General features: G+C 28.0%; 1 protein-coding gene across 2 annotated transcripts in view; it reads right to left on the reverse strand.

The window, feature by feature from the left end:
• Window positions 1-285: 285 nt before the first annotated feature.
• The window catches only part of LOC129960917 (diacylglycerol lipase-alpha-like), a 190,894-nt gene continuing 176,692 nt past the window's right edge, over window positions 286-14,487 (reverse strand). Inside the window, exons 14-18 of one of the 2 annotated variants that reach the window (XM_056074648.1) lie at window positions 11,837-11,978; window positions 5,004-5,206; window positions 4,447-4,470; window positions 2,757-2,889; window positions 286-1,735 (exon numbers count right to left, since the gene is read on the reverse strand). In XM_056074648.1, the coding sequence (XP_055930623.1) occupies window positions 539-1,735; window positions 2,757-2,889; window positions 4,447-4,470; window positions 5,004-5,206; window positions 11,837-11,978 (1,699 nt within the window). In that variant the 3' untranslated portion in view covers window positions 286-538. The remainder of the gene's footprint in view (window positions 1,736-2,756; window positions 2,890-4,446; window positions 4,471-5,003; window positions 5,207-11,836; window positions 11,979-14,487) is intronic. The other variant, XM_056074649.1, reaches the window with a different exon arrangement.

Here is a 14,487-nt window from a genome sequence, read left to right on the forward strand (position 1 = left end):
CCCTAGGAAGGGTTAAATTTGATGAGGCCGCAGTATTTAGATATTGAGTGCATTATGTATTATGGATAATAGTAAAGTGAAATGAATTTTCCAAGTGTTTTCAGTATAAAAAAGACATACGAATTCATCACAGAAAAAAATAAGGGTAGTTCTTCATTAGAGAAAAGAATATTATGCAACAGGATTAAATACAATGATATATAAATATCTGTTAATAAGAATTCATTTTTTAATAATTTAACAGTTTTTAAAAACAAGTTTAATATAATGAAAATTGTACATGGAATAGATAATTTCGAAAACTTGGTTTCACAGAAATCAACTTCAAAACTCGTTTTGGAATGACTAGGAATTCAAAAGATTGCATGGCAGTTAGCCATACTAAAGTATATTACATTTGCACTTGAGTGCCAGTGAGGAAAAATTCTTAACTGACATAAATCCTGCACTTTGAATAGTATCACATGGTCGATTGACCTGTCACGTGGAAGAACAGGAAAAACTTGCAAGAAATATGTCATTGAGAAACAATCATTGACTATAAGCTGCTTTCAGTTGGTGGTTCCTTATAGTCACCGCAATTTGATGGTTTTGACACTTCTACATCAATGACAACATTTTTTTGGTGAGATTTTCTTGGTGACGATGTTATTATTGGTTCTTCATGGACAGGTGGCATTTCTTGTGCTTTGGGTGTATCTTTATCTTTGGAAGATTTGTGCACAGTTGGTTGTTCAGATATTTTGAAAAGCTGTACATCTGATATTGAGTGTTCCATTGTAGGTGATGATATGGGACTGTAACTGGCATAACCACATGGAGTATACATATATCCATGACTTCCATATTCCTGTTGGTTACTGTATTCTGGATATGTTGGAACAAAAGATTCACCGGAATTATACATGCTGTCTTCAGATACTTCTCTTGCCATCTTTTGAGTGTCATACAAGTCGAAAGTAACTCGTTTTGGCTCATGGGGAGTGAAAAGCCTTTCAATGGTTTGTTCTGTACTTGTACTTGCGTAAGTACTATCTGCTCCAAATATATTACGTCCTCCATTCATATATTGTACGTTTTCTTTTATACCTTCAATATCTAAACAGAGCCGAGATGGATCCATTAAATGCGAAGAGTGTAAATCTTCTCGCATAGTGTTTATTTCTACAGTTGCTTCAGTAACCACTTTGTAACACATTGGATCATTAATACTGCTGTCTTCAAAATCAGTTCCAGAATCCACTCTCAATGTGTGAGACGAACATGCGCTTAAATCAATGGCCAAAGAGTCTGAATTAGGTCTTTGTACTGCTGGTGACTGTGCAATAGGTTCCATGGTGGGAACACCTCCCCATGAAAGTCTGTTTCCGTTGTTTGCCTTTTGACTACTTCCCTTCGAAGAAATGCTGGAAACATCGGATAAAGTTTCAGGGGAAGCTAATGGAGCCATTCGCATCCAATCCTTCTTCTCCATATCAGATTCTTTGGAACCATTGGATGCTTCTGCGCCGCCTGCGTTGTTATAATCCCAGTTACTATTTGATTGAGGATGTTCATTATGTCCAGTAATCGTTCCCTCGCTTTCTGGCTGAAGATCAGTGAAACTTGTTTCTAAAACTAATCGATGTGGTGGTGTACGTGCTCCTAATTCGGTTGTTTCTATATTAGTAAATTGGCGTCGATCAGCTTCTGAGAATTGTCTCTGTGGCTTTGCCGGCCCAGTATTTATCAACAGCTGGAAATAAAGATGTTTAATGGAAACGTTTTTTTTTTAATAATCAAATCAATAGATGATTTAATTTTATTATCTTTTGGTTCTAGATAACACAAAAAATATTAACTTAGTTACTTTATCTGAAATCCTTGCTATCATTCTTAATTTTAGATTAATAAGCAGTTGTGACCCTGAAATATAACGCTATGCTTTTCAAAATATTTGTTAAATCATCTTGTGATGACATTAACTTGCATTTACAACGAAAAGACAAAACCATTTCTTTTGCACATTTAATGTCAAGTTTTAATAATTGCACTTGAGAAAACTCTTGCTTTATTCTCAATCCTACTGTGAAAGTTTTCATAAAAATAAAATGAACAACTCTATCTTAATCACGGACATTTTAATTAGAAAAATCTATTTATATTGGCTTTTTATTGCACTGATATTGCCAGTTGCATTTCTGCGGCAACTTTGGCTAATCTGGACTTCTCTTAGACAAATAGAACAAGTAACATTATGTATAGCGTCTAGTGAAAATGTAGATTTGAGTACTCTTAAATTGAAACCAATCGTAGTGATATAGAGTGGGCCTAGTACTGGATTGAAAATAAGTCAAACGTATCGTCTTCTTAATGAATATCATTTTATAAAAGAGATATTTCACTACTTTGCTTCAATGTTCAAAAAGCAACAAAATATGAAAATAATCATTTTTACAATGGGCCATTTTAAATTTTTATACGTTTTTATTTTTTATTAGTTGCTGATCTGTTTAATCATTCTTCAAAACGGGCTTTAATGAAAATTTAATTTTTAGACGTGTATTTTAAGAATGATATCAAATATTGGTGCTTGACTCATAAATCTTTGTCGCAATATTAACTAATTTGATACCTCTAAAATTTCAGTATTTCTATTAAGTATGTATATTTTTTTATTAATTTTGCTTTCCAAATGTGAAGCAGTTGCAGATAATATTAAATGTTTTTTTTATTATTATTTAAAAGCGCTAACTATAAATGGTAGATAAACTTACCTTTTCTAAAGCATCGAGAACTTTGTCTGGCATATGATCTTGAACCATTACGGGAGAAATCAAAACTTCATCAAAATCCACATTGTCTGCCCATAGTGCTTGATAAACAGGATCGTGTTTTTTCACGAATTTTCTAATGAGAGAATCAATTTAATTCATTTATATGAATAAAGATTGGAATAATTAGCATTTTAAGTGACGGTGATGTACAATTATACTTTTTTTACAGAAAATTATTGTATAGGTATATTGTATTTGAGGATGAGTAAATTATTTATCTTTTGTTTACTGAAGATAAATTTCTTTAAGTAACTTGAAATAATTTTGATATTACTTATTTGAGAAACATTCACTTTCTTTTAATGCGATTTTTTATGCTTGAAATCGAGATTTCATGAAAATAGACACGTGTTCGTGTATAATGTGCAGATTTTATTTAGATGCTAATTAGTGTGTACTAAACTTTCCAATTTGGTTGAACCTAAATTTCGAAATATAATTCCGGGACTTATAATCGTCTAAATTTTGAATAAAATGCACCTGAAAAGAAAAATAGTGGCTGTGCGTTTTTTTTTTTTTTAAGACTTACTATTTTTAATACCTTCACTGTGAAATGTTGTAAAAACTATTGATTCCTATGAAATGTTATTGCCCAATGATAATTAACTCTTAATTCTTCTGATAAATTTTGATCATGGCAATGGATTTCTTTATGTAAGAGTAGCCAAGGATGCTTGTGTGTTGCATTTTTCTTCAATTAAACTTGTATAGTTGTCTAGAGCCTTATTTTTGTAAAATTGACCTTCTGTAAAACTGACCCTACAAATTCGAGTTATGACTTAGATACTAATTAGATTGAGATACAGCCGAAACCTTTAAATATCGAACTTAAAAGTTCATGAGGAAGAAATTTACGATATATAAAAATACATATTGTGAATTTTTACTCGTTTTCTTATTAAAAACAAGTATGCACAGGTATTTAATTTTAAGACTCAAAAAATAAAATTATCAAATAAATTTGTTTTAAAAATATGTATAAATATTTATGTAATTTGATTATAATATGTTTTTAATTTTTCATTCTGCTCTCAACGTTTCGCACTTAAAACTTTTTCAGTTGGGGACCTTGTTCACTATAAGAAATGAAAACTAAATCGAATTTAAAGTTGAGAATCTCGTTGATAGATGAGAAAGCTATTCGTGAAACAGAATAACTTATGACTCATAGGCAAGTGCTTATTTCTTTTTTTGTAAAAAAATTCTGATTGTCTGAAAATTTCTCTTGCAGTAAGGACCGGCAAAACAGTTTTTTCCTTATAAACGAAATTCATAATCGCTTTCTGACTGTAAAAGGTATGCATGACTTTTATAGGGAATTTTTGTTCGATATATAGAAATTTTATTCGCTATACAGAAATTGCTTTTCACTAAAAATGCGATTCCTGGAGAAAAAAAAAAAAATTCAATATATAGAGATTTTCGAAATATCTGGATTCGATTATATCTCTATTCCAATGTAAACTGAATTTAAAGTGATTTTTTTTTCTTGATGGCTTGCTGTTTGATACCAGAGCCATGGAATATGATTATAGGTTTCGATTATAACATAAATGTATACAAAATATTAGCTAAGTAGAATATCAATTACAATTTATTGAATAATTACTCTTAAAAACTTTCGACTTACCTCCATTTAGTTTCATATTTTTGGCTAGCATTAAAAGAAGGAGAAAGAATAATTTATAGATTATATATTGTAAATTTTATTTGAAAAATATATTTAAAAATATTTTTTAAATATATATGCTTATAAGAGTTTGTTTATAAGAGTTCCATATATTTAAGAGTAATATTCGTGAAAATAAAATTCTATCCAATCTGTACGGATAATTACATATTATATATATATATATATATATATATATATATATATATATATATATATATATATATATAATATATATATAATTTATGTGAATTATCGTCATATTTAAAGTAGACAACCTTTATCAACAATTCACTGGGTTTTATTTAGGTTTAACTCATAAGACTTCCGAATTCGGCTTTGTAATTTTGAATCTGGGAATGCAATCTATTTATAGAATAAAAAAGTTTTAATTTAATTGCAGGTAGCTTTCTAATTTTAATATGCGGTTTTTTCAGGAACTTTCTAATTTCAATATGAATTTGAAAGAGGGTTTTCAATTTAAATTTGAAGAAAGGAGTGAATTCGCGAATACTCACTCTTCTTTCTTCGGGTGGTTTCGAACAATATGTATGATTCTTCCTGGTGGATATAAAGGCTGATGAACAGTCAGAGCTATTGATGAATCACTGGGATGCGTTGTCACGTCTCGAAAGTTGGATTTGTCCCCAAATCCTTCCATGGAATCGAATTTCAGGTCTTCGGGGCAGCAACAGAAAACGCCGCCCATTATAATTTTCCACTGGGATGAAAAAGATTTGATAAAAAATAAAATTACTGAAAAATAATCCTAAAAATTTATCTCTATTTCATGTTACTGTAATTATTTGACGTTCATAAACATATTATCTGTATTTTAAATTATCAAATCAAGGATTTGAAACAAGATATCTTGACACTTGCTTGGAATAAATTTAAAAAATATATTAATGATGCATAAATAATATTATATTAATGATGTAGAAATAATTTGTTAATGATTCAGAAATATTATTATACTAATGATGTAGAAACAATTGAAAAATGGAAGAGCTTTTTTAATTTAAATATGAAGACATAGTTAAAATAATACTATTTAATCCTTATTCTACATCATTAATACAAATGATGTAGAAATAATATTGTATTAATGATGTATATCGGCATTAGTTTTTTTGTAATTTTAGAAAAATAAGTTGAAAATTGATTGAATGGAATTTCATAGGAAATTCGTGCTGAAGTGCAAATGAAAATTATTTTTCGCAATATTAAGAGCATTCATCAAAAATTCCTGTTGCCGGAAATCCTCCCATCATATTGTTTAATCTTTAGCTTATACATTCATGGCTTATTTTACTAGGGAAATTCATATGTATAAAAAATCATAGATAAAAATTTTCTCTTGATAAAGAATTAGAAGGAAAAAAAAAATATTTTTCTTTGATTACAATATTAACTGAAAAAAAAAATCTTGCTTCTGAAATCAGTTTTTAAAAACTATTTAAATTAAATGAATTTAATTCTATTCGCACTTTTTTCAAGATACAATCTAAAGTTTTTGAGAAGTCATTTGTGACTTCTGTGACTCATGTAACTGTGATTTATTGCTTTATAGAAAATATGCAATTAAAATAAATGTTTGGTAACTATGCCATAATGCAATATTTAAAGACATTTGTACAAAAAAAAAAAAAAAAAAAAAAAATACTTACCTATTTTTGTTTAAAAAATACATTTAGCGACTGTACAATTATAATGGACAACTGTATGACTATTGAGTATGGAAGAGTTAGAACACGGTTCTAGTTGGAGCTGTTTGAAGAATTCGTAATTATAAACGCATATATAAAGATTTTTTAAATAAAATTAAAAGCTTTTGTGTTTGTGCTAAATATGTACGAACGGTGTACATTATTCTTCGTTAACTATTATGTAACTAATGTGCAGAAGTATTGACATGTAAAAAAAAAAAAAAAAAAAAAATGCTTTTCAGTGCTTTTTTTTTTTTTTTGATGGTCTCATATGAGATGAAAAATTTTCAAGTTATGTTCCTTATTTGTTGCCTGACCGTGAGGAATAAATTAATTACGAAAGAAACAAATATGATTAAAAAACATCTTCGACATAAATTTTCTCTTGTCCTTTTTTGACACTTGTTGAGCTTTCATGCAAGCACTGATACTAATTATATACTTAAGCATTATTTTTTAGTTGATCACATAAAGAGTCTCAGACAATTATATAAAATTTAATACAAAAAAAATTAAAATACAAAATTTAATGTTCAATAGCCGAGATTTCAAAAACTAACAATGGGAGAAAGCTAATTCAAAGACTATGTCAATATATCATATACAGAAGGACACTGCCAAACCACCAACGCCCTATATATCATCTTTTGGCTTGGAGCCAAACCGAAAAGTCCGAATTTTTTGCATACATTTTCCTTTTCTGACTTTGTATACGAAATCTAAAAAATTTGACATTTTTTTTTGTAAAATAAAGTTAAATAATATCTAAGTTAATTATCAACCCAGAAATATGCAATAGGCAAATAAGTAATTTGTTTTCTATACGTAGCGTAGATTATGTATATAAGCCAATATTTCTCAACCTCTGTAGGATGAAATAACAAAAGTGAAAAGTATATATTGAGAAAAAAATAAATTTTTGATTTTTAAAATAAGAATAATACATTCTGAAATATGATTAAAAAACATCTTCGACATAAATTTTCTCTTGTCCTTTTTTGACACTTGTTGAGCTTTCATGCAAGCACTGATACTAATTATATACTTAAGCATTATTTTTTAGTTGATCACATAAAGAGTCTCAGACAATTATATAAAATTTAATACAAAAAAAATTAAAATACAAAATTTAATGTTCAATAGCCGAGATTTCAAAAACTAACAATGGGAGAAAGCTAATTCAAAGACTATGTCAATATATCATATACAGAAGGACACTGCCAAACCGCCAACGCCCTATATATCATCTTTTGGCTTGGAGCCAAACCGAAAAGTCCGAATTTTTTGCATACATTTTCCTTTTCTGACTTTGTATACGAAATCTAAAAAATTTGACATTTTTTTTTGTAAAATAAAGTTAAATAATATCTAAGTTAATTATCAACCCAGAAATATGCAATAGGCAAATAAGTAATTTGTTTTCTATACGTAGCGTAGATTATGTATATAAGCCAATATTTCTCAACCTCTGTAGGATGAAATAACAAAAGTGAAAAGTATATATCGAGAAAAAAATAAATTTTTGATTTTTAAAATAAGAATAATACATTCTGAAATATGATTAAAAAACATCTTCGACATAAATTTTCTCTTGTCCTTTTTTGACACTTGTTGAGCTTTCATGCAAGCACTGATACTAATTATATACTTAAGCATTATTTTTTAGTTGATCACATAAAGAGTCTCAGACAATTATATAAAATTTAATACAAAAAAAATTAAAATACAAAATTTAATGTTCAATAGCCGAGATTTCAAAAACTAACAATGGGAGAAAGCTAATTCAAAGACTATGTCAATATATCATATACAGAAGGACACTGCCAAACCGCCAACGCCCTATATATCATCTTTTGGCTTGGAGCCAAACCGAAAAGTCCGAATTTTTTGCATACATTTTCCTTTTCTGACTTTGTATACGAAATCTAAAAAATTTGACATTTTTTTTTTGTAAAATAAAGTTAAATAATATCTAAGTTAATTATCAACCCAGAAATATGCAATAGGCAAATAAGTAATTTGTTTTCTATACGTAGCGTAGATTATGTATATAAGCCAATATTTCTCAACCTCTGTAGGATGAAATAACAAAAGTGAAAAGTATATATTGAGAAAAAAATAAATTTTTGATTTTTAAAATAAGAATAATACATTCTGAAATATGATTAAAAAACATCTTCGACATAAATTTTCTCTTGTCCTTTTTTGACACTTGTTGAGCTTTCATGCAAGCACTGATACTAATTATATACTTAAGCATTATTTTTTAGTTGATCACATAAAGAGTCTCAGACAATTATATAAAATTTAATACAAAAAAAATTAAAATACAAAATTTAATGTTCAATAGCCGAGATTTCAAAAACTAACAATGGGAGAAAGCTAATTCAAAGACTATGTCAATATATCATATACAGAAGGACACTGCCAAACCGCCAACGCCCTATATATCATCTTTTGGCTTGGAGCCAAACCGAAAAGTCCGAATTTTTTGCATACATTTTCCTTTTCTGACTTTGTATACGAAATCTAAAAAATTTGACATTTTTTTTTTGTAAAATAAAGTTAAATAATATCTAAGTTAATTATCAACCCAGAAATATGCAATAGGCAAATAAGTAATTTGTTTTCTATACGTAGCGTAGATTATGTATATAAGCCAATATTTCTCAACCTCTGTAGGATGAAATAACAAAAGTGAAAAGTATATATTGAGAAAAAAATAAATTTTTGATTTTTAAAATAAGAATAATACATTCTGTTAATGTAAAACCATTTCTTAAAAATAGTTAAATATTTATTAATAATCACAAAAATGATTGATATTAATTATTTAAAATTTCAAAATTTATTTGAAGGCTATCAATATAATATATAAATCGCTGAAAGGTGTAACATCTATATGAAAAATTGGTTTACTTTTAATTTTTATTTTTTCTTAGTTATTCTTAACATTTAGATATTACTGCTTATAGAAATATTTTTCATATTTTTGAATTTATCGAAACTTCTTAACTATTCATTTAAACTTTGAAAATTCTCAATTTCTAAAGATATTTAATAATTAGTTAATAAGGTATCAAGTCGCATTACAACAAGATGAAAGTAATAACCAGTGCTCAATTTTATAGACCTCTAATTTAAATTGCAATCCCAAATTTTCGATAAACATCAGTTTATACTTTTTAAAATGTCTTTTATAAAGCTTACCGCTTTCATGAATAGTATTTTTTTTTCTTTTATCCGATAACTGAATGAAAAAGAGAGATAGCCATTAGTTTGAATTATAGAAATCTGATTAATATACTAGGTGTTGCTCGGGGAAATACTGTCATGTATAGTACTTTTAACGGGGAAACTACTTTTGTATAAAATGCTGTCATATAAAAAACTCTCTTCAAGGCATATATCTTGAAATAAAAGATAAATTATAAAAATAGTAGTAAAATAAATAGTTTTAGTATTGCCTAGCAAAGAAATACTTGCGAATTTCCTTACTTCAAAATCATCCGTTTTAAATTTTCTAAATAAATATAAATTACATAAAAATGAAATTGGTATAGTTAAAAAGGTAAAAGTTTTAATTTTATAAGTGGTATACTTTTTCTTGGAATAATATCCTCCAAATTTCTGTGGGGAAAAGGCAAAATATTGATTAATTTCTCACAGCCTGAAGCAGCTGCTGTCGTCGAACATCTGTTTCATATGTTAACAAGGGCTTTACTTTTCTTGCCTCTGTTTGAGAGACTGATTTATGCTTGCTTTTATGTATTATTTAATTACTACTTTGAAACAAACGAAGAGCTGGTAAAAAGATATGTAACAGAATAAAACAGAAGTTAAAAAAGTGATAGAGTAATTCAAAATTAACAATTTTAATGCATTGCAGAAATGCATTAAAATGATATAAATGGTAACATTTGAAATTTTAAGATAGTATTAAAATATTTTTATTAAATTATTTGTTCCTAGATTACTACAGCAAAATCTCGGTTAATTAAATATTTAGAGACTGATATTTATCTACTTTAGCACTTAGAAACGTAGACAGTATTCTCTGTCTTTCTTAAAGAATAAGTGTGCAACATTTGGTTGCAAGCGGCCCATTCGTTTAGAGGAAATTTGGACATACATAGCCAAAATGACTGTTATTTATATTAAGACTGAAAATTTTTACCGTAATAGAATTAACATTTTATTAAGAGTATAACTTCCTTGTAGTAGAACGTTCATTTGTTTCGCAGGATCTGTTTGAAATAAGAGATTTTGTACTATGATTTCCCCTATAAGATCGTGCAAATACTTTAACTCTTACTCTACTACATTCTGTATATGTCGAGAGGAATTCTTGAAGATATACTAAAAATATTATTTTGCCGTTATAAGTGTACTTGTTGAGTGGAATTTCTGGAGGAATGTTTCATTTCTGTAGATTATGAGAAATATAATGAAATGCATAATAAAAAAGTTTACTAATCCTCTGCAATATAAAATTTCGCATGCGAGAGTTCAAATTTAGGATAAAAACGAGATAATATGATCAAAAGGAAACATCAGTTCAATCATCAAAAAGTTGTCTGCTGTCATTAATATTTTCAAAGTCGAGTCAGAACGAGATTTTCTTAAATTCCGTTAATGATGCAGAGATGAAATTTGAGAGAAAGGATTATCGAAGGGATGTTATATCAATTATTGATCTGTTCACACATTTCAGTTGTCAACTTTTATTTCTGTCATGCGATGTCTAATTTTAACAAAAATCATCCAGTGACTTCGCGTGCACTGTAACCGTGGCAATTGCTATAGCCTAGAATTTCATAACTCATCGATGCCTTTCAATATAACTTAAATTTTGCTTTTATCTAATTAGTTTGGAATAATTTAATTATTTATCAACGAAAATTATAATTAGATTTTCGACTTGTTGTAGGAAAGTTGTAACAAAGTCTAATCAAACAATTATTAATTAATTTTAATGGATAATTAAACTGTAAATTAATATTTTTTTGTTATTTTTCTTTCCTTGCTCTCATTTATCAAGATTTTCTCAACTAAAGCTGAATTATAAAATCTCTGCGAATTTAAGTTTAAAATAAACACACATGTAGGAATATTACTTTCGTACTGTATTTATGAAAAAAAAAATGCACAGTATATTTTAGTTTATTTTTATTTGTCCTTCATTTACAGTTTACATTCAGATTTGCAGAAAACAATTAAAATCCCGCTTTAATGTGTCTGGGAGGGAAGAAGGTGCTTTATTTTCGGTAGCACCTGCTTCCCTTCACAAACCATGCAGCTGAACGAACGAATGCGCTTTACTACTTACTGTCTGTGTGCAGCTGCTGAAATCGAGACTGAGTTAAAATGTAGCGCTGTTTAAAAAGTTTTCTTTGTCAACAATCATATTTCCTTGCCTTTTCTGAAAAGCTCTAAAAGGATAATTTAGGTAGATTGCTGGTTCAAAATTATTTATAGTAGTGATTACATGGTGGAGAAAATTGGGATGCTGCAGTTTCTCAATATTTTTTCACGAACAATCTCTGCATTTATCAAACATGAGTCCTTAAATTTTATAATTGATACTTTCTTCAATAGAACATAATGATAATGATTTAAATTGAGAGAAACTTCTTTCTTACTTTTGGATCCTGGCTCTTCTTAATAGCATTTATGAGATCTGAGCGCAAAGCTTCCATTTGATGCAATCCAATCCTAGGAACGACATCTTTACCCAACACCACGGATATTATGAATTCTTTTGTGTATTCAACAGCAGGAAGGCTGAAAAAATTGTATCATTCTAATGTAATTCATATATTATAAATTGCTTATGAAACTTTACTAAAAGTCTATATTTTTAAAATGTGAATAATCTGCTAAAATTTTTCGCCCACAATTATGTACGATTTTTTTCTTAATATAATATGCATCATACATTATATTAAAATGCATATTATTTCCATATTAAATATGGAAAGAAATGGACAACGCATATGGAATGAAAATGAACTTGTTGCCAAGAACGAATTTCTAGCAAACTTAGAATTTTGCCTTTCAGGGGAATGTCATCGTAAAAATTGCAAATAAATGATATAAGGTCAAACGAAATTCACTTAACACTTTTAGATCTGCAATGAAATGGTCGGTTGGTTAGTTTTAATGGAACAAGAGCCGAAATCGGTATTTTGTGCAAAAGATGTGGTATATAAAACGCTGCGGTTGAAATCAATTTTTTTTTTCGACATTATAATGTGGCAATGAAATCTAAGTTTTATGCATAAAACTAACAATTCGTCCTTAATAAACCAATTCAACTATTATTCCGTAAAGAACTAGTACACAACAAATATTTTAATTGTAAACGGATCATTTTTTCGTTCGCACTGGGATGGATTAATTCAACTTATTTAGAGAAAAAAAATTTATGAGAAAATTTTTGTGAAATAAAATTTTTAATCGATTTTTTTTTCATTTTTTTATTATCTGCCAATGTTGGAATTCCATACTAAAACTTACATATAAAGAAATTTTAAGAGCTAAGTCGTTCTGAATTTTAAAAAAATATTAAACCGCAAAATATTGGTTTAAAATTATTATTTTTTCTTTAAATAGTTGCCTACAGACATACATGATGAACTAGTTTTTATAGAAGATGAAGCTATATTGCCTTCATAGAAGATTGAACTAGATTTTACAGATATTGCAGAATGCTTCAGCAGTATCTATAATAGTAACAGTAAATCGAATAAAGACTCATTAAATGCTATTAATGCTGTATTGTATAAACACATAAAAATTGATTCACAAATTTAATATAGCTTTAATTTCCTTTATTCAGAAGTCCATCAAGTATATAAAACAATCGCAATGCATTTCCTTATTAATTTAAATATTTATATTTTTAAATTTTACCTGAGCTTTATTATGTGTTACAGAGTGATTTGACAACATCAAGTTTTTAAGTATTAGAAAGCAAACGTCTTAGTTTTGTTGAAGTTTCCAGGTTCTGGAACCTCATATCTGCTTTGAATTAAGAAAATTTTGGGCTTCGCGAATAAAACAATGTTAAAGATGATAATATTTTAGTACCAAATCACTCATCGCAAAAAATTCAGGGAAAAAGTACCCATAATGAAGTATGATTAAAGCTAATCGATAGTAGAATATGTTAAGTCAAAAAGAAATGAGTATAACATTTTAATGCCGTTTACCACTTCGTCCACTAAGGCCTTGACGCCGTCTAGACTAAAGAATGATCCAACGACCAATTTCGGCCACGCCTTATCTTTTTCTTTTTTCGAATTCATAACTGGCTCTTTACTTTTATCTTGTCCATAACTTCAGAGTGATTAGGATTTTTATTTGCCTAAATGGTATGCAGATTCTTTGCAGTGAAATAAATGCTTTCATTTGTGATTCTTGATAAAACTCAATTGATGTTTTATATCTGCTAAGGTAATCACTGTATAAAAATGGTAAATCTTTTAACAAAATTTCATGAATTGAATTTGAATTAAAACTCAAACTAAATTTGAAAATTTTCAGATTTAGCATTTTGAGTAAGATGGGATTTTATGATTCTTAGATGGTGGCTTGATGACTCCATAAAACTCATGTTATTCTTGAATCGTTAAATTTTTTTTCGTTTTGCTGTTTATGACTGTTATTAAAATGAAATTTAATTCCATCAAAAACGATGCAATTAATAACAGTGCTAGGCTTTTTTTTCTCACAATGAAGCATTTCACTCTTCCTAACTCGCGAAATCTTGCGTAAATTTGTTTTTTTTGTTTTTTTTCTCATTAATAATTTTAGTATGATTCTAGTCATATTAAAATTATTAATTTTTCTTTTCTTTCTTTTTTTAGATTGAATTTAAATCTGGAAAAAAAATCATTTACTTTTATTGATATTTAAGATTATTATTAACAAAACTATTAAGTCGTGGACAGATTTTGAGGAGTTTTTAAAGCTAGTTAATCGAATTACTAAAATTTGAAAGTTCATGTATAAGTAACAGTGAATTTAGAATGCAAAAGTCGTTATGCATCTCAAATATCGCAAGTATCGCATTCTTGCCTGAACTGAAAAAAATAAAGAGAATATTTCTAACCCAGAAAGTGCTAAATAAATGAATAGCAGAAAAAATAAATTATACATCAAAGAGTTAAATCAGTTTCATTATTTGAATTCTTCTTTTTTTATATATACGACAACAAAACAATAAAAATATTTCTAGCCGTTGGCGAAAGAAATTTGTTTCTTCTCAAGGTGCTCATAAGTATGCGAT

This window comes from Argiope bruennichi, chromosome X2, assembly GCF_947563725.1.
Source record: "Argiope bruennichi chromosome X2, qqArgBrue1.1, whole genome shotgun sequence".
Lineage (NCBI taxonomy): Eukaryota > Metazoa > Arthropoda > Arachnida > Araneae > Araneidae > Argiope > Argiope bruennichi.